The sequence below is a fragment of the Mytilus edulis genome, chromosome 1 (genome assembly GCF_963676685.1).
Source record: "Mytilus edulis chromosome 1, xbMytEdul2.2, whole genome shotgun sequence".
NCBI classification, from domain to species: Eukaryota; Metazoa; Mollusca; class Bivalvia; order Mytilida; family Mytilidae; genus Mytilus; species Mytilus edulis.
In genome coordinates, this window is record NC_092344.1 from 59,798,214 (window position 1) to 59,825,414 (window position 27,201).

The window sequence follows — 27,201 nt, forward strand, 5'->3', positions numbered from 1 at the left end:
GGTCTTGCGTTGGTGGTCATTACTTTTGGTGAATTTGCTGAATTTTGTTGGGGTATTATTTGTTTCGATTGATCTTGCTGTTGTGTCCGTTGTTTTTGGTTGAGCTTGATATGGTGTTTAGTTTTGTTGATGTTTGCTGTGGTTTTTATTGCTGTGTCGTTTATTGTTTTTGACTGAGATTGTGTTGATGACCATTACTTTCGGTTGAACTAGCTGTAGCTTGCTGTGGTATTTATTGTTTTTAGATGATCTTGCTGTGGTGTCCATTTTTTTTTAGCTTGGCGTCGAGTCAATTGTTTTTGGTGGAGCTTGGTGTGGTATAAGTGTCCATTGTGTTTTGTGGAGCTTGTTGTGGTGTTTATTGCATTTGGATGAGCTTGCTGCTATGTCCTTTGGAGGGTTTGTTGTGTTGTCCGTTGTATTTGAACGAGCTTGCTGTGGTGTCCTTTGATTTTGGTTGTGCTTGCTGTTGTGTTCATTGATTTTGGTTGAGCTTGTGTTGTCCATTGTATTTTGGTGAGCTTTGCTGTGCATCTATTTATTTTGATCAAGCTTGATGTGGTTTCCATTGTTTTTGGTTGAGCTTGATGTGGTATCCATGTTTTTGTTGAGCTTGATGTGGTATTTATTGGTTTTGGTTGAGCTTGCTATGATGTCTATTTTTTTTTATTGAACTTGCTATGCCTATTTTTTTTTAATTGAGCTTGCTGGGAACTCATTGTTTTCGCTTAAGCTTGTTGTTGTTTGTTTATCTTGATGTGGTGTCTCTTTTATTTTGGTTAACCTTGCTGTGATGTCCATTGTTTTTAAGTGGAGCTTGCTGTGGTGTCTTGGTTGTTGTTTGAGGAGCATGCTCTGGTGTCCATTGTTGATTGAGCTTGGTGTGGTGTTCATTGTTGTTGATTGAGCTTTCTGTGGTGTCCATTCAGATTCTTTCGGTTAAGCTTGGTGTGTTGTCAATTGTTGTTGATTGAGCTTGCTGTGATGTCCATTGTTTCAATTAAGTTTGGTGTGATGGCCTTTTGTTTTTAGTGGACCTTGATCTAGTATCCATTGTTTTTGACAGAGCTTGGCGTGGTGTCCATTATTTTTGGTGAAGCTTAATTTTTTTTTTTAAGTATTACAAAATAATAGCATGTATGAGAAATTTCTAGGTATTCATACTTATTATAGTTTCATCTGCTGTTGTGTTTGTTTGTGCTGTAATTCTTTCATGTAGTAATGTCATTTTAGCAATACTGTTTAATATTGCCATAAAAGCAGGAGGTTTGGCTAGCCATAAAACCAGGTTCAACCCATCATTTTTTTCTTAGAATCACCTGTACCAAGTCAGGTTTATGGCAGTTGTTATCAAATAGTTCGTTTCTATGTATGTCAAATATGTTGGCATTTGTTGTTTTTTTGCACTTGTTGTTCCTTTGTTTTCCTCTTATAGTTGATGTGTTTCCCTCAGTTCTAGTTTGTAACCCGTTTTTTTCTCTCTAAACCAATTTATGAAATTTGAACACCAGTATACTATTGTCGCCTCTATACATCAAAGAAATACTTTCATCTATTTAAAAACTTTTTTTATTTTTCCTTTAATCCTTCAATATAAAATATACCTTTAACAATGTAACTTTGCATTCAACATCAACAATTTTATTATAAAGTAAATGTTGGTCAAAATAGTGATTGCAAACACTATCAAAACCATCATAAAAATGCAAGACAAATATCTATGATAAAAAACAATAAATAGATTTAAATAAATTCTACATTCAAAACTGATGTGAATAAACACCTATAACAAATATTTTGTAACATTAACTATTAGGATGCATGCCTTCCAATTCTAATATCACTAAAAGTTTCAACTCAATAACTTAAGGTTAAATATTAAAAATAAATTATTTCCAAATTACATCAAAAATATTCTGAAATATTTCATCTTTTAATATTTTATTAATACACAAAATTTTAAGAAAAAATTAACAGAACTGGCAAGATATTTTAGTTTTAAGCTGTCATGGATTGTAAAACAAACATGGCTTCTCATAAGCAAATACTAGTAGTAAAAAAAAACAAGATGCATTCAACATCCTGAATCACTCACCTATCAATTTATATCTTGTATTGCTGCCTATCTTCTATAATTTCAATGTAACAGGCAATAGTAGAAAATTGGTCAGAAATCATCATTTAAGGGTTATTAAACCAAAAAAGAGTCAACAAATGGATTTGGTCATTTAACATTTTTGTAAATCAATTAATGCATTTTACCCTTATGGTCTATTTTAAGTCATGGCAATCATGCTGGTTAATTGGCATAAACAAAAAAAAAAACTTCAGAATGGATGCTGGAATGATAATTAAATTCAACATTGGTTGAAATTGGTCAAGTGGTTTACCAGAGATGTTAAAAATAATTAAGCTTGACGTATCTACACCAAGGAACATTAATAGCTCACATGGCCAGGTGAGCTAAGAAGGAAAGCTGCTAAGAGTGAAAGCTAAGGCAATTCATACTTTTAAAATTAAATTACAGTATAGATTTCAATAAATTGTATATTGAAAAACAATATACTTCTTTTCTGAATAAAAATAGTTTGCTGTTTGTAAGAAACAGGTAGAAATAATTTCTTTGATACTGAACCAGATGCTCCGCAGGTCGCAGCTTTATACGACCGCAGAGGTTGAACCCTGGACGGTTGGGGCAAGTATGGACACAACATTCAAGCTGGATTCAGCTCTAAATTAGGATTGTGATTAAATAGTTGACACAGCATAGGTTTCTGACACAAAATGAATGTGGTCTAATGAACTTAAAATTTTTGTTTTGCCTTTGAGCAATTTTTTTTTTATTTATGAAATCTGATATGAGAAAAATTGAACCCCCCCCCCCCCAATTTTTTTTCACACCCCCCTTTCCTTTCTTCCAAAACCAATCTCAATTCAAATTTCTAATGGAGTTTGCAACAATAACTACTCATTTAAATACATCATAAAATATTGAAATGTAAAAAAAGTGCTTGTTATCACTGAATGGTAAAGATTGTTTTAATTTATCAGTTGGTAGTAAAAGTGAATATACATTGTATATTGTATAAAACAATGATTTAAGTTGATTCAACTACTATTCTGGACAAAGAAAGATAACTCCAATTGAAATTTCTTGCTATTGCACAATATTATGCAATTAGATATTTCTTGCTATTGCGCAATACTGTGCAATTGAAAATACTTGCTATTGCACAATACTGTGCAATTGAAGATTTCTTGCTATTGCGCAATACTGTGCAATTGAAAATTTCTTGCTATTGCACAATAATGTGCAATTGAAGATTTCTTGCTATTGCTGAGTACTGTGCAATTGAAAATTTCTTGCTATTGCACAATACTTAATATAATAATTTTGGATTCTGATTTGGACCAACTTGAAAACTGGGCCCATAATCAAAAATCTAAGTACATGTTTAGATTCAGCATATCAAAGAAGCCCAGGAATTCAATTTTTGTTAAAATCAAACTAAGTTTAATTTTGGACCCTTTGGACTTTAATGTAGACCAATTTGAAAACGGGACCAAAAATTAAGAATCTACAAACACAGTTAGATTTGGCATAACAAAGAACCCCAATTATTCAATTTTTGATGAAATCAAACAAAGTTTAATTTTAGACCCTGATTTGGACCAACTTGAAAACTGGGCCAATAATCAAAAATCTAAGTACATTTTTAGATTCAGCATATCAAAGAACCCCAATGATTCAATTTTTGTTTTAATCAAACTAAGTTTAATTTTGGACCCTTTGGACCTTAATGTAGACCAATTTGAAAACAGGACCAAAAATTAAGAATCTACATATACAGTTAGATTCAGCATATCAAAGAACCCCAATTATTCAATTTTTGATGAAATCAAACAAAGTTTAATTTTGGATCCTTCAGGCCTTATTCCTAAACTGTTGGGACCAAAACTCCCAAAATCAATCCCAACCTTCAATTTATGGTCATAAACCTTGTGTTTAAATTTCATAGATTTCTATATACTTATACCAAAGTTATGGTGCAAAAACCAAAAAAATGCTTATTTGGGCCCCTTTTTGGCCCCTAATTCCTAAACTGTTCGGACCTCAACTCCTAAAATCAATACCAACCTTCCTTTTGTGGTCATAAACCTTGTGTTTAAATTTCATTGATTTCTATTTACTTAAACTAAAGTTATTGTGCGAAAACCAAGAATAATGCTTATTTTGGCCCTTTTTTGGCCCCTTATTCCTAAACTGTTGGAACCAAAACTCCCACAATCAATCTCAACCTTCCTTTTGTAGTCATAAACCTTGTGTCAAAATTTCATAGATTTCTATTTACCTTAACTAAAGTTATAGTGTGAAAACCAAGAAAATGCTTATTTGGGCCCTTTTTGGCCCCCAATTCCTAAAATGTTTGGATCATAACTCCCAAAATCAATCCCAACCTTCCTTTTGTGGTCATAAACCTTGTGTTAAAATTTCATAGATTTCTATTCACTTTTACTAAAGTTAGAGTGCGAAAACCAAGAAAATGCTTATTTGGGCCAAAAAAGAGAGTGAGAAAACTAAAAGTATTCGGACGACGACGACGCAGACGCAGACATGATACCAATATACGACCAAAATTTTTTTAATTTTTGCGGTCGTATAAAGACTATACACAAAAAAATGTGACTTGGTACAAAGTATACATGTATGTATAGTTGATACATTTTTACTACACAAATGGCAGAATCAAAGACTGATTACAGTACACAAACTCATAATAGAAAATAATGTTTAATGACAGTTAAAAACCCTGTATAAATATGATAAATAAATAATATTCAGACTAGATTCCTTGGTATACCCTTGCGTAGGGAGTATTAATACATCTTCAGAAAAGATATATACTGCTAAATTTTCAGATGCACTTGACTAGGTACATGATTATTGGATCATTTTGCATGCAGTGGACAATATCACAATATACTCAGGATCAACGTCCAAAAATAAATTGATACATATGCTCTGAAAAATTCTGTTTACCATGTTGAAGTGTTTTTTTTATGTTTTAAATTTGGAGATTCTCTTCTTTCAAAAATGATTGGTAGGAAGATTTCCTGTACTGTCATTTTCACACCATTTTATAAGCAATTAATCACTATTGTGGAAAAACACTCATCTCTTTAAGCAAGTAGTCTAAAAATTTCAGTATCATGAAACCTATAAAAAAATATTTTGCAAATTGGTAATTGTTCTAAAAAAAAAAGACAAATATTATGTCAGATTTGATTTTAATACTGTTCTCTTTATATCTTATTTAGGATAATGTAAAATAAAATAGGCAGTTGCTATTTGTCCGGCTAGCCGGACGAATAGTACCAGGACTATTTGTCCGGCCAATACAATGCGCATGTCTGTGTGCGTGAAATATTATCTTCAGCAGCACCAGGGGGTCACAAATCATACACATGGACATCTAAAAAGCAATGTTTTGCAATCTTAAATTGTCAGGCCCCAATCTTGTTACTGGTAATTGAAATTGTTGTTTTCTTTATATATATATAGTCCAATGTGGACAACGTATAATTAGAAAAAAAAATCATATATATTCCATATTTATTTCTTTATCTATGGCTTCACATTGTAGGAAGAGGGAAGCAATTACTTGTAAAACAAACTTGGGTCGTGATTGACTCATACATTTTAAGTTAACGTAAGGATTTGGTCTAGTTGAAAAAGGAACAAAATTATAATGTCTGAAGCTGTCAAACAGAGTTATGGACCCCCTTAACATAAAGTTATCCATATTTTGTGTGAGAGGTGTGAGATTTTTCTATAAGGTCACACCCCCCCCGCCCCCCCCCCCCCCCCAAAAAAAAAGTAAACAACACTGTAAAAACCTTATTAAGAAATTCCAGGTGGGATTTTATCTTATTTACGTGAGGGGGTCGGGGTAACACGGGGTGCTCCTTTTCCCAAATCCCTCATTTCTCCCCCCCCCCCCGAGATCCCACTTTTATTTGTCCCTTATATTTCATATCCCCACTTTTTATTATCCATTATCCCACGTCCCCGCTAGCCGGACAAATAGCCACTCCGAATAAAATAATATTTGATGAGAACATTCTACTTTAACATGATGAGCTGTTGATGCATGAAAAAGAAAGCATTTGAACATGGTGAGTAATTTTTTTTCTTTAATTGTTTTAAAGTACTGTACATTGACAATGCCATGGATCCTTCTTTATCTGCAATATTTTCAAAAATTTCATAAATCATTGAAAAGTATGATTGCTTGCAAAGTTAATGTCATGATAAAAAGCAAACAACAATGCATTCCAATTACAAGTATGGTGAATTCCATATGACAATAAATTCTTAATACTGAAGGTGAGATTCCAGAAAGCTTGAAAATTATCATATATTTCAATTTCGATCAGAACATAATTGATAGAAAGCTAAAGTCAATGAAGATAATATAACATTAATAATTCTATGATAAGTTATTAAATAAGTATGCAGATATCTTTAATCAAATGAATTCCTGCACCCTTTTGTTCAAACAAATGATATTCAATGCTATAAAAATTGATATGTTAGTTAGATAATCATATTGCATCATCATAAACAATTACCAGAAATAGAATCATCATAGCTGATAAACCAAATGAAATTGAGAATGGAAATGGGGAAGATGTCAAAGAGACAACAACCTTACCCAAGAGCAGAAAACAGCTGAAGGCCACTAATGGGTAACTATTTTATCACCAATTTCTTTGTTTTATCACAGTGACAGAAACTAAATGTTTTTTCCACAAATTTTTATCATCTAAAATAATTAACCAATTGTAAAGTATTCTATACAAGTACGATCCTTTCTGCAACAATCTTCAAGCACATGATTATGTAGTAATTGTAGAATTTAAAAATTAAATGTTGGTCCAAAAAATATGCTGCTCAAAAATACTTAATAAATAAATGATCACAGTTATAAACTTGAGCAAAATAATATATTAATGTATCTGGTTTACCCAAGGTAATAACTGTTTAGTTAATTCTTTCAAAAATTCTGATTTAAATAAAAACTGTACTAAAGTACACAAGGAGTTCTGTTTGGACACTGGACAGGTTTGACTTTTAACACAATGGCTTCAAAATAATGCTATTATAATTTTTTTCTTTATCGCAGTTTAGAAATAAATCTACCTCAAATGAGTACATAATTGATGGAAACAATAAAAATCAAATGGTTTCTTATGAGAAAAATCTATCAGCATTGCGTAAATTACATAAAAATATTTATATCACACATGATGAACTCCTCTGGAATGCAAATCTGAAAGTCCAAAACTACCTCTTTCTTTATCATCTTTCATTGGTGGAAGCAACGTCACATGGTCCATTTGAATATTATTCTGTAACAATATATGATCATCCGGATGGACATATCCATTTTCCCGTAGATTAGACATACTTTTGGAATGAGGAAGACTACCTTTATAATGTGCATTGAGATTCGAGTCACTACGAATATAAGGAAGAATTGTCTCTCTCTTTTTTGCTTGGTTTTGGTCATATTTAGCCTGAAAGTGAGAATATAAGCATATCAAACAGTTAAGGTAATATAGTAAAGGTATACTGACATAAGAGGTCTCTAAACACATTAGCTCCAAATGGGGATTTCTTTAGTAGAAGCCATATCAATTATGTGTATCAATGGGGAAAAATATGATAGCATGAAAATATAGTACATGCCAAACAGTTTACTCAAGTAATAAGTAGAAATTAAAATGTTCAACATTGTTATAGTGTTCATCATTATAGCTTTCATGTGTTCTTGATCAAATAAAATTGGCACTTAATATAATTTTTTGGCAAGTCTCACAGCTCTCAGTATAAAATTACATGTTACGGTGCCTTATACTATTGCTTGTACATTTATCAGCATTAAGCCTGAAATGTTTGTTCAAATTTTAATGAAACACAATAAATTCATTGGCGAAGTTGTCTTATTGGCAATCCTACCACATCTTATTTACATATTCAAATACTACTGTGATTGGAATTTGTATAGCCACAGGTACATGTAATTACAAAACATTCCATTATATCAATTAGCTACCAAATTTACATAAGCATTGCTCTCAAAAAGTTAGGAACATTTTCTTTAGAAGTAATATCTTATTTATGACCAGAGTTAATTACAAATATTTTTTAATGTGTTTATAATTAGACCTTGAAAAAAAGATATACATTATTTATAAGTACACTCACGCATTTATTACATATACATTTGGTTTTAAAACAATAAAATAACATCAACTGAACGAAAAGATAAATATAAACTGAGAAGTTTATGAAGTCAGCATGCAAACAAGAACAGTTACTTGTCAAGTTACTTGTCAAGTTCAGGACAATCATTAGAAAAATTTTAGTAATTTTTTTTTCTTTCTAGAAAAAGATAAAATTTAATGTTAGGTGCCAACCTGAAATTGTAAATAGATATAAAAAGACAATAATAAAAAGATGAATTGTGCCTGAAAGAGAGTATAAAGTGAATAAAAAGTACATATATAATAAAATAATTTGCCACATGCAAATACATACCAAAACACTTATCATTTTTTCCTATGATACTTTACACACACTTGTTTATTTCTCATAACAAATTTCACTTTCTATTTATTTCCAAGTTCAAAAACAAAAATGCAAGGTCCCAGTATTTGTAAATAATTCCCTCTGGATACATATAAAAATTTGAAAATGCGGAACATCTCTACACCTCAAATTCTGACTTGTGAATTATATATAAATTTAAAACTCCAAAATTCCCTCTTTCGTTTTCTTCATACATTGTGTTCATTATTATGTAAATTAGGCCCATTCTTTGAATATGAAAAGCTACTATTTAAAAGTGTTTTAATGCTGCTTTCACTTCGAATTTGTGGCAAAATATGTTGTCTCTTTCTCTCTCGATTATGATCAAATTTTGCCTAGAAAATTAAAATAGAAAAATATAATACAGACCATCATAATTATTAAAAATTCCAAATACTTATTTTGTTCAATAGTTTGGAAAAATTTGGAGGTTTTTCTTGGAAAAGAAAAAAAAGTTGGAAGCATAAAACAGACTATAAAGTTTAAGTAGCTGCTTAAGGGATTTATTACATAGGAATTATTTAACAGTTCTTAAGAAAATCGAAGGCAAAAAGTATTGAAAATCAACCCTTCAGCATTTGAAGAATAAGCTTCAGAACCAAAAATAGAAAGAATGAAAGACTTTGATCAAGACAAATAAAAATGGATATACATATTTAAATGTAAAAAAAAATAATTATATCATCCAATAATCTAATTTGAGATGTAACGCATCTTCTGATTGGTTGTAATTGTTTTGTTTATCGGCTCATAGACATAATTTAGTCATGTGACCGTGATATCATCAACGTTTTTTAATGGTTCAAAATGGAAATTAAAATTACATTATAAGAAATAACTGTAATAATTTATCTGTCTATTCGAAATAACATAAAAAAATGTGGTGCACACTTTAAATAACCCCTACGTGGGTTATTCAGTGTGCACCACATTTTTAAATGTGAATTTTTTTTAAAGCAAAGATATCACCACACAACTTGCTGAACTGTTAACTGATAGTTGTCTCCCCTTAACCAAAAATATTTATTTTCTTGGAACGAAAACTTTCTTGGTCATGCTATGACTACTTTAGATTCAAACATGGTCAAGCCATATATTGTTCATATTTAATAAAGTTGGAATTCTTCTGTTCAATATTAAGTTTTGAAATCTATTTGTCAACAAGAAACAACAAAATAATTAAGTCATTTAAACTCAAAGATGATGCTGATCTTGCATCGACAGATTTCAAAAATAAAAATATCTTATTCTCCTTCCAATAATAACATCAAGAATGTTTGCCTATTAGACATATTTCCTCTGGCTCTTACAATTGTACCTTAAATTTAACCTAGGTGGTGAGCAACAGACCAAAAACTGACGGACAGACTGGAAAACCTTATGTCTTCATATGATCAAAGGCAGGACATACAAACTAAACAAATACATATTTTTTCCATATACTAACCTTGTTATAAACTAACACCCCAAATATTGCAATCATCATTCCAATAAAATTTGACATAGTTATAGGGTTCTGTAAAACGAACAGAGAAGCACCAATAATAACCACTCTCTTTGTGGCATTAGCTACAGCATAACTCAATGTAGATACCATAGCCAGAACAGTGAAGGCAAATACATTCTGTAACATGCTGAACAAGCCATCAAAAAACAATAATAATACTGGGGTGGCCAGAGACTTTCCCTCTACCTGTAATGAAAATATATAATTTAGACACCATCATAGTTGCATATTATTCAATATACTGGTTCAAGTGGTTACCAAAATTGAAAATCAAATTTGAAGTGTTTAAAATCAATTGCAAAAACATTTCTTTGACCAAGATTTTCTATTTTCACATTCATTTTGTCAATGTATTGCTGATTCTTGGTCTTAAAGGCCACACTTAAAAATATTTTAGTTTGCCCAAACCCTACTCAAAAGTAGAGACAGTGGGTATGTAGGGAGGCAATGTCTTTTTTTTTATTTTAAAATAGAGAAATGGAAGTGTTGGATGTTTTTTTTTTGTCATGCAGATCCAAGTAAAAAGAAACTTTTCTTATCAAGGCAATACAAGATTTTGAGTAGGCAGCTATTTCTGGGTAGGTAGTGTTAGGGCAAACAAACATATTCTTTTTTATGGCCTAACTACCGGTAAAATATACTTAGATATTTAATTCTTCTGATAACATTATCATATGTAAACTTTTACTTTTATTTGAATTAAAATTATATCAAAAACTTCATCTCATGTGTGAAAATATCTTAATGTTGAAATGAGCAATCATGCAGGGAAATGTTTGAAAAAATGTTGCTATCACGCTTCAGCCTGGCTGTAATAATTGTACATACAATGTAGGGAACCCTTATGTAGCAGTCCCAATATCAACAATAACATGCTTATATAAATTTGCTTTTCTTTTTAATTTTTAAGAATCCATACATGTATCGTATCCTGTACATGTTTACTTACTACTGTATCATCACTGGAGATAATTTTTCTAAAATCAAATATCAACCAAACAGGAAAGAAACATAAAGCAGATATTCTACACAGTAACACTAGTAGTCGTAAATGATGAAGGCCAGTTTCATGTAGACACTGAAAAATAAGAACATTATGTCAACGGCATTTGATGGATTCATTCAAGTACCGGGTAATTCAGGCAGTTTAAATCAAACAATTGATGGAGAATTGTCTCATTGGCACTCATACCACATCTTCTTTTATCTAAATACCAAGATGAAATTTACAATTTATAATGTTACATGTTTATTGACCAAACACAAATTTTCACACATGTAAATGATAATAAACTATGCAAAAGTCAATGTACAAAGGTCTATGACAAAGGTCTATGACTTTGTACATGTATCAAATACATATAATATCCATGGAAATAAGATGTGTCGATGCTGAAAAATACTTTGAACGATATATTTTTTCCTAAGCCTTTGTTCCCATTTAACATGTTTAAAAGACCAAACCATGAACTTAAAAACAATTGTTGAGGCCACCAGAAAAAGCACATTTTTGTCTGCAGAGGAGATGGATATTGGATTGTTTTAAACTGAAACAGGGTGATTGGAGGGGCAAAACTTTACCTTGTCATATTAACATGATTAAATGCATTGAATATACATGTATTAATAATACATGATGGACTTACCTTTTTAGAGAAAATAGTCATTAATGAGAATCCTAGTGTAGCACCAAGAGCACTGAGTAATCCCATAAACTCAAATGATACTTCTGTTAATGTAGCAATGATAACACCTCCTATGATAGGCAGTAATGATAAATATACCTTGGAAAAAAGAATAAAATAATATACTTGATACTTCTGTTAATAATACAATGATGAGCAAAATGATGATATCTCTTAAATGTAGGATAGAATAAATTGCTTTGCTAAACGCAGCCTGATACAGACCGCAGATGTTAAACCCTGAGCAGTTAGGGCAAATTTGAACAAAATTCAAGCTTGATACTGTCTGAATTTGGATTGTGATTAAATTTTTGACATAGTATAAGTTTCTGACACAAAGTAAATGTCAAGATCATACAAATCTATTGCACAATAATGTGCAATTAAAGATTCTTCTTGATTTAAAAAAAAATTTTGAACCCCTTAAAAAAATTTGAATGCATTAATCAACCCCCCAAACTTTTGAATCCCCCCTTGGAGCAATTATCCCCACACTAATTGCCTTTCCTTTGTAGTATGGAACCTTGTAGTACAATTTCAGAGAGATCAATACTCTTAAACACAAGTTATTGTCTTGAAACTAGAAAAATGCTTGTTTTTGGCCCCTCATTCATGCATGAATTGGGCAATTACCCCGAAGCCTTCCTTTAGTGATATGGAACCTTGTGGTACAATGTCAGAATGATCCATAAACTTTCACACAAATTATTGTTCAGAAACTACAAAAATGCTTGTTTTGGCCCCTTTTTGGTCCTTAATTCCTACACAGTACTGTACAAGTATGTATTGTGGTGCGGGGAAAAAATAGTAGTCATATATTACACTTTGACTTACTGGCAATGTTTGTGTTTCCCCAAGCAGAACTCTTGAAAGAACAACAGTAAATAATGGCAAGGTGGCTTTCACTGAAAATTATAAACAAGTTATTAATTTAAAAGCTTAAGGTATTAATATATACATGTATATGGGAATATACAAATCTTATTTTTTCATTTTGTGCTATATGCATTGACATGTACATGTATGTTCAAATAATTTATGTTAGTGTTCATGTACAAGCAATGGAATGTCCAAAATGTGAAATTAACAGAAAATTATTTCTGACATTTTGGAGGATATCGAAAAGCCCTATTTAATGTGTTCTGTACATGGTTGCTATAAGTATGATATTTCTTGTAGCCATATACTAATGTAGAATTTCTTTTGTTAAATAAATTCATTTTCGGCAGCTTAACATCTGTGGCTAATTGTTTATCCATTTCCTCGATTACTTTCCTTTATATTGCATGGTTAAATCAATTGTGATTCTAAAACAAGCGTTTTCTTTCACTACTTTATAATTTACATGTAATCTATGCTAACATTCAATAAGACCATGAGAAATTTTATTTAATACGATTTTACCATGTTTACATTCATTAGTTTATAAATACAAGCATTCAGTAGTCATGGTACATGTAGTTGTTGTTTGTTGATGTGGTTCATAAATGTTTCTTGTTTTTATATGGGATATAAGACATGTACATGTAAGATTAGACTGTTGGTTTCCTCATTTGAAATTTGAATGGTTTCATACTAGTCGTTTTGACTTGGATGGAGAGTTGTCTCATTGGCACTCATACAACATCTCCTTTTACATGTATCTATGTTTTTAATGGCTAGATTGTATTTTTGTATTAATTATCCTTATGACAAAATGAGATGTGGGATAGTACACTTTTACATCTGAGACAGCTATCTATCAAATACCAAAAAACTACTACATAAAACGTATACATCAACATTTATGGTCATGCATGCTCCTCAACAAAATCAACTACAGAAAACTTTACAAGTTTTTAAGCAAAACATGTATTAAATGTTTTTAAACTATTTTTTTTTATAGTAATAACTTATTTATACAATGTAGCTTGAATATGTAAAGACATCACACAATGAGACATACACGTTCACTTGTATTTTTGTCCATCTGATGAGTTAAGCCTTTTTCAACTGATTTTTATAGTTCGTTCTTATGTTGTACTGTTATAAATGTACCACTGTCCAAGGTAAGGGGGAGGGTTGGGATCCCGCTAACATGTTTAACCCCGCCACATTATTTATGTATGTGCCTGTCCCAAGTCAGGAGCCTGTAATTCAGTGGTTGTCGTTTGTTTATGTGTTACAGATTTGTTTTTCGTTCATTTTTTTTACATACATAAGGCCGTTAGTTTTCTCGTTTGAATTGGTTTACATTGTCTTATCAGGGCCTATTATAGCTGACTATGCGGTATGGGCTTTGCTCATTGTTGAAGGCCATACGGTGACCTATAGTTGTTAATGTCTGTGTCATTTTGGTCTTTTGTGGATAGTTGTCTCATTGGCAATCATACCACATCTTCTTTTTTATATGTAAAGTACATGTGCAAACAGTACATGAAGATAAGCCATATGGATTTTAATTACATGTACATATAAATGTAGTTGATGAACAACACAAACAAGGATACAGATGACATTGTTTACAATTTGAACTTGTAAATCCGTTTCATAATTAACAGTTCGTACATCATTAGTTTTATTAATTTCAAGCTGAATATTTTATCAAAATAAAACGTTTGTTTTTATTATTAATCCATCAGAAGACAAGTTTCACAATAATCAGTTATCCGTATTATTTTGTAATTGAACAATTAATGATCAAAAACAAGCCATAAATTTTTAAATATTTCAATGTTTCCATAAATTTCAAGAATATACCTGATATATATACGATAGAAATATCTGAATAAGTTTAATCAATTTCCAATGCCCTGAATATTAATATTTTTATAGTAGGGCGAACGGACTCTGGGCGAACGAACTCAGAGCGAACGGACCTATGGCGAACATGTTATTAGGGCGAACGGTCCCGATACCTGTTTTGAGCAGGATACACAGTATACAGTTTAATTGTGCATTAAAATAAAATTGTAACCATCATTTACTTTCATTATCACCAATGTCTGTTATATATACTTACCAGTATGGGCATATGAAACGGAAACTATCCAGATGCTGACATGAGAAGATAGTGATGACAAGAATTTGCCTAATGCCAGTGGAATAATCATGGTGAAATAATATCTTTTAGGAACATTGCCTGTGTGAGGGACACCTAGAAGTCCTAGGATCGGGCCTAAATAAACTGCTGCTGATATAAGCTGGACGAGAGTCACTGTCATAGGATACGGAAATTCTGTCAACACCAACTTTCCAATAATATTTCCGCTCGCACTGGAAATATACCAAACAATGCACACCAAGACAAGCTTGATGCCATACAATATGGCCTCACTATCCATGGCCAGTTTTTTCAGTGAGCAGATTACATTTTCCTTGCGTTATACTGTAGAAAACATGTATACAGTTTTGTCAAATGTCAACATCTGGTAGTTTGTACACGTGTGACGTTGCCGACGATAAAAATAGTCAGCAGTGAATTTAAGCTTATTTCCAACAGGATATAAATGACATTATCAAATATATAATAAGATCTTTTTATCTAAATACACTGACATATAATAGTAGATATTAAATAAAAATTATCTAATTATTTTGTATTCAAATAATATTTTCTAGCGATGAAATTTGCGTCGGTACTTCAAAATGTCAGCGACCATAAAGTTTGACAGCTGAAGGGTTAAAGAATATGCCCCACCACAGCCATAACAATGAGGAGATGGAAATATCTTAAACCCCTTTGCATTGCTGCTGCATTGTTTCTATTCATCCAATTCTTTGTATTGATTCATTTGAGTTCAAACCAGGTGAATATTGGTCATAAACAGGGTTATTGTGACAAGGGAGATAATTTGACATAATTTTCCCTCTCAAATTATAGATTTAATATGAGGCAGGCATACCTGTAAATCGGGACGAAGTCTGTATGAATTATTTTTTTGTAACTTAAATATTTGTTTTAAAAAAAAAGAAACGGAAATACCGTAACGTTTCCGATTTTGGTTCTGTTGTTAGGGATTTACATGTACATGATGTAGTTGTGACGTTATTTAAATTACGACGTCATATGCAATGTAAACAAAGAAACGCTATCATCAGGTAACGTTTTTTCATATCAAGGAATTATTAAAAATGAAATTGGTATTGCGCGTTCCTTCCTATTTTATACTAGACTGATAAATATATATATTTTACTCAAAGTTTCATACAAGCGAGACCAGAAAAAGGAAGTACATGTACATTGTACATTTTTGCGCAGGTCCGGGATTTCAAAACACGACAAAAAAAAAATTGAACGATTTTGAGTTCATTAGTACAATGAAAAATTCGGGAAATTTTCCCGTATTTTTTTTTTTTATTGAATTTTCTACTGTTATTGGGGACTCCGTCCCTATATAACTAGGATTATATACATATTCCAATAGCTCAGAAGTATCACAAAACCAGTTTTAAAATCAAAATGGTTCGGTTTCGTGTGGTGTGTTAGAAACGTTGAATACCATAGTGTCATAACTATAAATGTAAGGGGGGAAATTTGTGGATAAAAGTACAAGAAAGATATTGAGAACATCATATTTGTTTGGAGCTCAGATTTCTCTTGTTATGTAAAAATAAGAAGATGTGGTATGATTGGCAATGAGACAACTCCATTTCGCTACAAGAGACCATAATATGAGGCAGGCATTACCTGTAAATGGGGACGAAGTCTGTATGAATTATTTTTTTGTAACTTAAATATTTGTTAAAAAAAAAAGAAACCGAAATATCGTAACGTTTCCGATTTTGGTTATATTGTTAGGAATTTTAGTTGTGACGTTACTTAAAAGAAACCCTATCATCAGGTAACGTTTTTTCATATCAAGGAATTATTAAAAATGAAATTGGTATTGCGCTCCTTCCTATTTTATACTAGACTGATAAATATATATTTTACTCAAAGTTTCAAACAAGCGAGACCAGAAAAAGGAAGTACATTGTAGATTTCTGTGCAGATGCCGGAATTCAAAACATGACATAAAAAAAATTGAATGATTTTGAGTTCATTAGTGTAATGAAAATTTTTTTTTTAAATTTTTTTTGGACTAATTTTTCTACTGTTATTGGGGACTTTGTCCCCATATAATGCCATAGAAATTAGGTTATAAATTCACTGTGTTCAAATGAACCAAATAACTGTATTTATGTGCTTAATCTCTCAAAATTTTTGTATCCAATACATATCTTAGCACATTCAGATATGTACCTTTATATGATAAAGGCATAATAGAAAACTAAATACATATTTAGGCACTGTTAGGCACAATGACCATCTCAATTTTAATAACAAGATCCAGATATCAAATGTTACTTTTCAAACAGTTCATATTTAGAATATGGAAACCATATGCATGCACATGATTTGACATCTACAAAAAAAAGTCCTCTATAATAATTAATATCACAAAATTACAACAATACCGGTAAAAGACCGCAATCAAATTTCACAAAATATACACAAAACATATTAATGTATACTCGTACGGGGTCCGACCATTTGCGTATGGTCCAGTACGAGAAACCAACATTTATCACATTCTTCATTATTAGTTTTACAAATTGTTATCATTACAATTAGATGGATAAAATGAACAAACGAACAATTGAAATTAAATATTTGTTTAATTGTATATCTGCATCCTATTTTGGTTATGGTACTCTCGCCCTAGGTGACACTTGCTACGACATGTAACCTTATATTTTTTACATTTATATGTTTACAGTTCATGCATGTTCCTTTGCATTTGCATTTTTTTGTAAAGTTGCAAAATATTCTAAAACAATTGTCCTCTCACATCATATAAATAATATAAAAAACTGATCATGTCATCATGTTTATTTTTTCATCACATTTTATCAAGTTGTATTGAACATTATTATCACACTTGACTTTTTATGCTAATGTATGTATGCAATGTACTAGTATATGTTTGTGTTTTGTTTGATTTTTCATTACGAGGGCCTCAGGGAAGATTAGTTATATAGCTAACTGTGTAACCCTCTTAAAATAAAGTATTGTTGTTGTTGTTGTTGTTGTTGTTGTTTACTTCTGATATCTTCAATTTCGGTGATCATAATTCAATTAATGTATTACTGATCGACATGCTAAATACAAAAGATTAACAGATTCAATTAGCGTGAATTTTTTAAATAGTTAAATTATAAAGTTATTATTTCAGTTACAATTGAACTTTTTTATAATATTAATTTGAGAGTTAAGTTATGTTGATCTGCTATATGCATTTGTATCTAATAAACTTGACCAACTTCTTAAATATTAGTCAGACCGTAGGTGTACGCGTACGGTCTGACCGTATGAGTATTTTGAAAAAGTACGCATACGGTCCAGACCATACGCGTACGGTCCAAATACTCATACGGTCTGGAACACATACATTGTATATTATAAAAGCAGCCAAAACTGAAACCGGCCATGTCAAACATACATTTGCATTTTAATAGGGTTAGCATTTACCATTGAAGAACACACATTTTATTGAATACTAATTTCTGTTTTATTATCTACCTACGTCATGTATAATATCATGTTGTTTTACAATGATACACATTTATTATTGGTTATTTGTTTTAGGGTGATGCAGACACCCACAGCCATAATGGCAAGGTAAAGTATAGAATAAGTTTATTTAATTTCTATAGAAAGTTGTATCTCAGTATGAGCTCATGTTTTACAAATTGTTTCATGATGTTGTTTAATAAAATCTACTCAATAAAAATGTACAGCCACTGATATTAGACTTTAGGAAAGGATTAATTATATTAATTTACCAGCAGCAGGATATAGAGAAAAACTATTAGTTTTGAAATCTACAGTGTATTTTGTCTTATCAAATAAAAAAAATTATTATTGAATAAAAAAATATATGTCTCTTTGACACATTCCCCATTTCCATTCTCAATTTTATTATGGTTACCTGAAAAAAATTACTAGTTTAACATGAAAAGTGGATTTAAACTTAAGAGGAGTGTTATCAGCCATTACTATGCCAACTGAGATAAAAGAGATAAATTAGAAAGGTGATATTTAAATCACTTTAGTCATGCTGGACCAAGTGTTTTCAAAATATTGCATAGATTATTTACACAAACTGCTATAAAGATAATTAGATTAAGACAATGATTTAAATATTTACGTTTTAGATAGTGGTTGAGTTATTGCAGAAGTCCTGGACTGACAGTCCCTTGTTTCTACTAGAGCCTTCAATCTTATCTGCAGTGTCAGCTGGAACCAACTCAAAAGAAGATTGTGTTTATTTGTGTAATAATAACAAAGTTATTACATTTGGTATCATTGGAAACCTATCCAAAACTTTGGTAAATAATGTAGCAATTGTGTATATATTTATATACAATTTACTGTTTATTGATTTCACATTTTGACATAGATTGGTAAAAACTTAAAGGTTTGAAACTAAAGAAAAATTGTTACTTTTTATTTAAAAGGTATTTGTCTCACTTTCAAAGAAAGTAGCAGTATGTAAGACTTTATGTATTACTATCGGGCAGCAGTGATGTATAATATTTGTATAAAGCTTATATCTCAGAAGTAAGAAGACCTGGCTGCTTCATATCTTGCGTGCAGATACCTTATATTACCCAGTTTCCATCCATTTTATGTTCATTATCCTTGACCTAATTTTCATGGATCAGCAACTGCTTAAAAAAATACAATTTTGAATCTTTCACTTTTTATGAGTGATAGGATAACTATATTTTATATATATGGGTTCCTTGCAACATCTACATGTACTTTAGACAGGGTTCACCTGACATCTACCTCATTGATAAGTGATAAGGTTAAAGATATGTGCATAACCCTTTCCTCAATGGAAATTCGTTTTACATACTTGATTCGCATAGGATTTTTGTCGAGCCTGCAACTTTTGTTGCAGAAAGCTCGACATAGGGATAGTGATCCGGTGGCGATGGCGGCTTTAGCTAACTTCTTAAAAGGTTTATATTTTAGAAGGTGAAAGACCTGGATGCTTCATACTTTGTATATAGATGCCTCATGTTATGAAGTTTCCGTCAGTCACATGTCCAATGTCCTTGACCTCATTTTCATGGTTCAGTGACCACTTGAAAAAAAAGTTCAGAATTTTTGTAATGTTGAATTCTCTCTTATTATAAGTAATAGAATAACTATATTTGGTATGTGCGTACCTTGCAAGGTCCTCATGCCCATCAGACAGTTTTCACTTGACCTCGACCTCATTTCATGGATCAGTGAACAAGGTTTAGTTTTGGTGGTCAAGTCCACATCTCAGATACTATAAGCAATAGGGCTAGTACATGTATATTTGGTGTATGGAAGGACTGGAAGGTGTACATGTCCAACTGGCAGGTGTCATCTGACCTTGACCTCATTTTCATGGTTCAGTGGTTATAGTTAAGTTTTTGTGTTTTGGTCTGTTTTTCTCATACTTTATGCAATAGGTCTACTATATTTGTTGTATGGAATGATTGTAAGGTGTACATGTCTAGTGGGCAGATGTCATTTGACCTTGACCTCATTTTCATGGTTCAGTGGTCAAAGTTAAGTTTTTAAGTTTTGGTCTTTTTATCTAATATTATATGCCAAAAGTAAACTATATTTGGTGTATAGGAATATATTATGATCTATATGTCAGTCATGCAGGTTTTATTTGACCATGACCTCACTTGCACGGTTCATTGCACAGTGTTAAGTTTTTGTGTTTTGGTATATTTTTCTTTAAATAGAAGTAATAGGTCAACTATATTTGTTGTATGGAAGCTTTGTTAGCTGTACATGTCTGCCTGGCATGGTTCATCTGACCTTGACCTCATTTTCATGGTTCATTGGTCTTTGTTTAGCTATCTTGATTAATGTTAAGTTTATGTGACAGTTGTAATAAAGCTTTATACTTAGGACTATCAACCTAATATCAATGATTAGTAAAGAAGGCGAGACATTTCAGTGTGTGCACTCTTGTTCAATAAAATGCTGAAAATATGCTTTAAAGTATTAATGCATTGCGAAAAACAAATATTTCATCAAATGAATTTAAGTCAGATATTCTTATGAATATCCTTTTCATATGAATACAATTTTTTTGTAGACATTCTGTAGTCAAAGCATTTCAACACAGGCATCAAAAGGTGTCATTATGGATTAAAGGGGGTGGCATCATTATGGATTAAAGGGGGTGGCATCATTATGGATTAAAGGGGGTAGTATCATTATGGATTAAAGGGGGTGGCGTAATTATGGATTAAAGGGGGTGGCATCATTATGGATTAAAGGGGATGGCATCATTATGGATTAAAGGGGGTGGCATCATTATGGATTAAAGGGGGTGGCATAATTATGGAGGAAAGGGGGTGGCATCATTATGGAGAAAAGGGTATATTTCTTAAATGCTATATATAGTATAAGCAGTAGGTCATACATATATGTGTTCTATGGAATGGTTGTAATGGGTACATGTTAGTTTGGAAGGACCTTGACCTCATTCTTATGGTTAGTTGATCAATGTTAAGTTTTTGTCATTGGTCTCTTTCAAGTACAGTAAGCACTAAGAAAACTATATATGGTGAATGAAAAATATTTGGTGTACATGTATATGTTTGTCTGTCATGATTTAGCTGACCTTGAACTCATTGTCATAGATCTTGAAAAATGATAAGTTTATTTGATACTTTTAGTAAAACCTTTATCTGATACTTTCAACATCAAATCAATGGTCAGTAACAAAGGGTAGACATTTCAGCATGTGCACTCTTGTATTAATATTGAGGAAAATGGAGATCAATTAAGAAATGATATTCAATGAAATAACAATTTCTGTCACTGTTTTTAAAACTATACACTCTAATTATAAGTGATATGGATAAAAGAGGGACGAAAGATACCAAAGGGACAGTCAAACTGTTCACACAAATATGGATCCTTTTATGAGCACATCTTCATTTATAAATCCATCAATAGGTCATACTTCTGCATATTTCAGTTGATTTAGATGTCTTTTGTTATGTCTTAATCCAAGCAACCTTTAAATCATCCAAAATGCAGAAGTATAAATTTTCAATAAAGCATGGGAAGACCAATAGATGAATTTTTTTTTGTGATGTTGTGTTGATGTTATAGATTGTTCGTGACATATATAGCCTGTCATCTTTTATCCATAGTACATTTTGGTAATATCAAATTACATATTGTATGTAGTTTCTACAACTAATAAAAATTATATTTTTTGTAATTTCAGTCCTTAACGGTTCATAAGTTAAGACAGGATGGTTTCTCAGCTGTGGATTCATCAGATGAACATCCTGATTCACTTACCAAAGAAAATAGAATGCCAGTCAAAATAACCACACATATATTTGTTCAACATATGAAATACCCAGAACCCACCATTCATATTGTTGTATTTTACAACAGAAAACCAGGCTTTCTATGGCACAGCCAGATACAGATTGCAACATCAGATATAGCTTTTGGTTCAACTGCTGGAGCATATGAACCGTAAGAAAGATAATAAATTTAAATGCATGTTTATATCACTTGACATATTTTATGTGGTATGATTGCCAATGAGACAACTCTCAACAAGAGACCAAAAAGACACAGAAATTAACAACTATAGGTCACCGTACGGCCTTCAACAATGAGCAAAGCCCATACCGCATAGTCTGCTATAAAAGGCCCCAAAATGACAACGTAAAACAATTTAAATGAGAAAACTAACGACCTTATTTATATAAAAAAATGAATTTCTCTCAGAATCATTTTTTCCATATGAAAACAAACCTAAAAAACAAACAAGGATGTTAAGAAGATAAGATATCAGAAATACCTTAGTCAACATATATAACCAAAATCATACGTTCAAGTGTTTATCACCTTTCTAACAAAATCACTATGAGTGTTAGAAAGCATTTGTGTGATTTGAAGCCCAAATACTTTACCACTATATTGTTGCTAATAGTAAATAAAAATATCATACAATAATGACTTGTTATATAATCACTTTTGAGGTAAGTTTAAATTAACAGTTAAAAAATTGTTATACTATGTTTTCTTGATAATAGATATAGGAAGATGTGGTGTGAGTGCTAATGAGACAACTCTCCATCCAAATAACAATATAAAAAAAGTAAACCATTATAGGTCAATGTACGGCCATCAACACGGAGCCTTGGCTTACACCGAACAACATACTATAAAGGGCCCCAAAATTACTAGTGTAAAACCATTCAAACGGGAAAACCAACGGTCTAATCTATATAAAAAACGAGAAACGAGAAACACATATAAATTACATAAACAACGGCAACTACTGTACATCAGATTCCTGACTTAGGACCGGTGCAAACATTTGCAGCGGGATTAAACGTTTTAATGGTACCAAACCTTCTCCCTTGTTAGCATGTTAGTGATCCTATCAATGTTTAATATATTTATAGGTTTAATTTACAAAAGAAGACAATAGACAATGTCCAGTTACATGTGCCATCTCCTATCACAACATTTCTACAACAAGTGCCTCATTCTGAATTCATTGAATGTAATTATGCAAGAGCTGAAGCTTTCTATCTGAAAAACCCAAGAGACAAATCTGAACAGGCTATACATTTCCAAAGAAAAGCTAGACAACTTATATCAATAGCACAAAAAGTATTAGACGGTCTTGGTATAAGATTCTGGATAAGTAGTGGTACTACATTGGGTAAGATTTAAAATAATGTCTTGGAATTATCAAATTAAAGAAATTCATTGTGATGCTCAATTTTATATTTGAATTTGTATTCAAATTTATGGTGGTACATAACACTATAGGGAGATAACTCTGTAAAACTCAGCTGAAAGTTTTAATCTGTTCTGTTGTCAAGAAAATATTAAGCTTCTCAATGAACATAATTAGTGTTTGTCAAGCTGCAATATGTCCAATGATTTTTTCTGATAAAATGTGTTGTTCAAGATTTTTGAAATTTTTTATTTTTTCAATGGGTCAAAGTTAATATTTCATCTAAATTTTATGAAAATTAAACAAGCCATATTTTAGTCATGGCATTTGGTACTGTACCACCTTAATATGTATTTTCCTTTCAAATTTTCTTGTACTTCAAGCTTTAATACGACCAACTAGTTTATGTTGAGTTTTCTTTTTGGGAACTTTAAAACATACTCCAGTTCACATAGATTTCGAATCAATCATTCCACTCGTCAGAGTCCGAAATGCCTTGAACAATGTTGAATTTTACCAGGACTGACAAATTATCATGACTTATTCAAGTTTTGGACACAACCAAGTTTGTTACACCAAATGTATGGTAAACAAGATAGTTGCTTTTCAGATTTTGATTTTATTGACTCTGCAGTAAAATAGGGAAAATAACAATTACATTACAAATTATGAAAGAGATTTTACTTCAAACTATTTCAGGTTGGTTCCGACAGTGTGATATAATCCCTTACTCTCAGGATGTAGACTTGGGCATATGGATCAAAGACTATAAGCCAGAAATGGTTCAAGCTTTTGAAAAGGCAGGGCTTCCTCTCAGATTTTTATTTGGAAAAGTAAGTATTGTTGATTTCAAAAATTTTGGGATGTTTTTATATTCGCTAAAATTTTGAGGGGAAAGGTTTTCGAAGGATATAAACTTACCTTTTAAATTTTGGTAAATTTTTGTCAAGTACAATTTTTCAACAATAGAAATAATAAATGCATGCAAAAATTTCAGAATATGTAATATTATAAAAATCACTTTTTATATTTCTACATATAGAGAGGTTGTTATACTGCAATGACCTTATCTGAAAGTCTGTTGATTAGAAACTTTATTTTAATTTTATTCAGCTTCTGTATCAAAGATTGATATGATATTTGGTCTGGACCTTTATGTTTGAGGGCTATTCCAGAAAAAAAATGTAGGGGGGGGGGGTTGGAAGGCACATTATATTAATAATACATGGGTGATGGGTATCAGAGCAACTTTACACACTATAATGCACTTTAATTCTCAATTACAATTGTCTGGGTGGCGGGTGCTGACAAAAACTGCCTTCCAACCAACCCATACATTTTTATCTGGAATAGCCCTGACAATACTTTAATTTTTTAGAATTCCTACTGAGCATAGGATTTTTTTGTCAATGCTATTAAATAAACTTCAAATTAATAGTTTAAAAACATTTTTATTTAAAGGTTTGAAGTTAAAACCATTTTTTTATATGAAAGATATTCCAGAGGGAGGAATATATATTTCGACTTACATGTCTAAAAATTTAATGTACACAAAATTTCAAATAGTTAAAATCCAAACGAAATAAAACTGACAGAAATACTTGCATAAATAGTGAAGGTTTAGAAGACCTATTTTATTTTTATATCAAAAATATTACTTTACTAAAATAGACATATTTAGTCCACCACTCTGTCTAAAAATAATGACAGGCATTAACTCCAAAGATCAAGCTCTGATTAACCTTTAAGACCTGTGTTAGACACAAAAAAAAAGCCAAGGAAAAATTTTGTTTTTGGTGAAGTCTGAGGTAAAATTTGTTTTTAGTTCTGTTTCTCTTATATGACAAATGCAGTATTAAAAACTCTTTTTTTTCAGTTTATGTTTTAGGTTTTTTAAATGAATTTTACAGGTAGAAGATAGCTACCAAATGGCATTCCTATCTGGGGAAGTGAAACTTGACATATTTTTCTTTTATGAAGATGATTCCTCCATGTGGAATGCTGCAACAGTGACAGAAACTGGAGAGAAACTTCGGTAAGTGTCATAATTGATTCAATGCCATAACCATGTAACTTGTTTTATCATTTTTAAGAATACCATTAAAATTCTGTTGTTTTGCCTTTTAAATTTTTTTTGTATGACTACTGTACTTTAATTCACATATCAACTATGTATAAACTAAATGTACTTGAGTTTCTTCCCTCTTAATTTATGATAGAAAAATTGATGCTTTCCTTTCCTCAGACTTTCAAAAGGAATCATACAATGGTTTACATACATGAGATTTCATAAACTTGTCTGAATTATAATCATATTTGACATACATGTTTCATTTTATATGTGTGTAGTTTCTAGTAAAAATAAATATGAAAAACAGATCTACTCAGAAAGATATTTCTATCACATCCGCAACTTTGAATAAGGCATCTTGCTACAAAGTATCTTCTTGAATAAAATGAAGGATCTAGTGTAGAAATGTTAAAAACAAAATCTCAAAATGTGGCCTTTTTCAGCACATTTGCAGTTTTTTTTTTAAATGTTTGGAGTTTGATGGTATACTTTTGTTAAAAGACAAAATTCAAAAGTATAAAAACAATTATTTGACAGACTGATAATTTCTTGTGAATATAGGAAAAATGGTTATAGATATATTTAGATTAGTAGTTCTTCAATAGTGCACAAAACAGTGGTCTTATCCTTCCTTCTCTTTTCTTAATTTTTGTTATACGATGAAGTCTGTTCTATTTATAAAATACATATTATAAAACATACATTACTTATCAAATATTTTTTTTCTCCAGATATGTATTTCCAAGGTTTAAATTATGTTGGACAACATTATTGGAGATAAAAGTTAGGATACCATGTCCAACTCAACCATACATTGAAGCAAACTATGGAAATCAGTGGCAGACACAAATAAAAACATGGGATTGGAAATCAAGTGCTCCTAATGTTAGACATAATGGCTACTGGCCAAAGGACCAATGGGAAAAGGTTATACAAATGTATGAGTAATAATATATAGTAAGGACCAAAAGTGACAAGCTACACATATATGATGTATAAATTTAAAGATCAATTTTATATAAAAAAAAGGTTTTGACAAAGTATGTACTGTCCAACCAATTATTAGAAAAACGGTTGTGTAAATGTATGATCAAGTGTTAATATAGCATATCATTGATACCATTGTGAGAAAGGAAGGTTACTGAATACTGGTATCAGAAAGAGTTCCTTTGACAGTCAATATCCATTTAAAAACTAGCAATTTTTTCTAAGAGGAGCACCTAAGGAATATTTATATCATTTCTAACACCTACCTGTTGAGAGATTGATTTGAAGTGTGTGCCATCTATTTTTGCTTGAGTTTAAAACTTATATAATCATTTGATTGTGTTAAGAACTGTATATATCAATTCCTAAGAACAAGCGTATTACCCTCCATAAACTTGTTAACAAGTTAACAAATTATAGAAAAGATAGTATGCTTACTACCAGTGTGTAATTGATAGCTTGTCAGATTTCTGGCAAAATTTGGTGATTTTTAATCTCGGATAAGTTTTTGTTGAGCCTTTGACTTGTGTCAAAAAAGTGAGACATAG

General features: G+C 31.3%; 2 protein-coding genes across 2 annotated transcripts; one reads left to right on the forward strand and one right to left on the reverse strand.

Annotated features, from left to right (window-relative positions):
• Positions 1-6,595: 6,595 nt before the first annotated feature.
• Positions 6,596-15,171, reverse strand: LOC139514644 (solute carrier family 35 member E1 homolog). The gene is made up of 6 exons (XM_071304100.1): positions 14,850-15,171; positions 12,683-12,753; positions 11,810-11,947; positions 11,113-11,241; positions 10,104-10,349; positions 6,596-7,581 (listed from the first exon to the last, which is right to left on the reverse strand). The coding sequence occupies exons 1-6, from the start codon at positions 15,169-15,171 to the stop codon at positions 7,303-7,305; spliced, it is 1,185 nt and encodes a 394-aa protein (XP_071160201.1). The 3' UTR covers positions 6,596-7,302.
• A 117-nt stretch (positions 15,172-15,288) lies between these two features.
• LOC139514635 (ribitol-5-phosphate transferase FKTN-like) lies at positions 15,289-26,735 on the forward strand. The gene is made up of 8 exons (XM_071304089.1): positions 15,289-15,636; positions 18,459-18,491; positions 19,028-19,201; positions 22,114-22,373; positions 23,315-23,577; positions 24,295-24,428; positions 25,506-25,630; positions 26,398-26,735. The coding sequence occupies exons 1-8, from the start codon at positions 15,541-15,543 to the stop codon at positions 26,612-26,614; spliced, it is 1,302 nt and encodes a 433-aa protein (XP_071160190.1). The 5' UTR covers positions 15,289-15,540; the 3' UTR covers positions 26,615-26,735.
• Positions 26,736-27,201: the final 466 nt, after the last annotated feature.

Bases quoted from the DNA above. Each gene is read 5' to 3' on its own strand.
- LOC139514644 (XM_071304100.1), bottom strand. From the start codon at position 15,171: ATGGATAGTGAGGCCATATTGTATGGCATCAAGCTTGTCTTGGTGTGC. The intron at 11,948-12,682 runs GTAAGTCAAAGT...CTTTTTTCCAAG, and splicing joins GGGAAACACAAACATTGCCA to GTATATTTATCATTACTGCC. The intron at 11,242-11,809 runs GTAAGTCCATCA...CTTATTTTTCAG, and splicing joins TGACTATTTTCTCTAAAAAG to TGTCTACATGAAACTGGCCT.
- LOC139514635 (XM_071304089.1), top strand. From the start codon at position 15,541: ATGAGGAGATGGAAATATCTTAAACCCCTTTGCATTGCTGCTGCATTG. The intron at 18,492-19,027 runs GTAAAGTATAGA...TTTACGTTTTAG, and splicing joins CCCACAGCCATAATGGCAAG to ATAGTGGTTGAGTTATTGCA. The intron at 22,374-23,314 runs GTAAGAAAGATA...ATATATTTATAG, and splicing joins ACTGCTGGAGCATATGAACC to GTTTAATTTACAAAAGAAGA.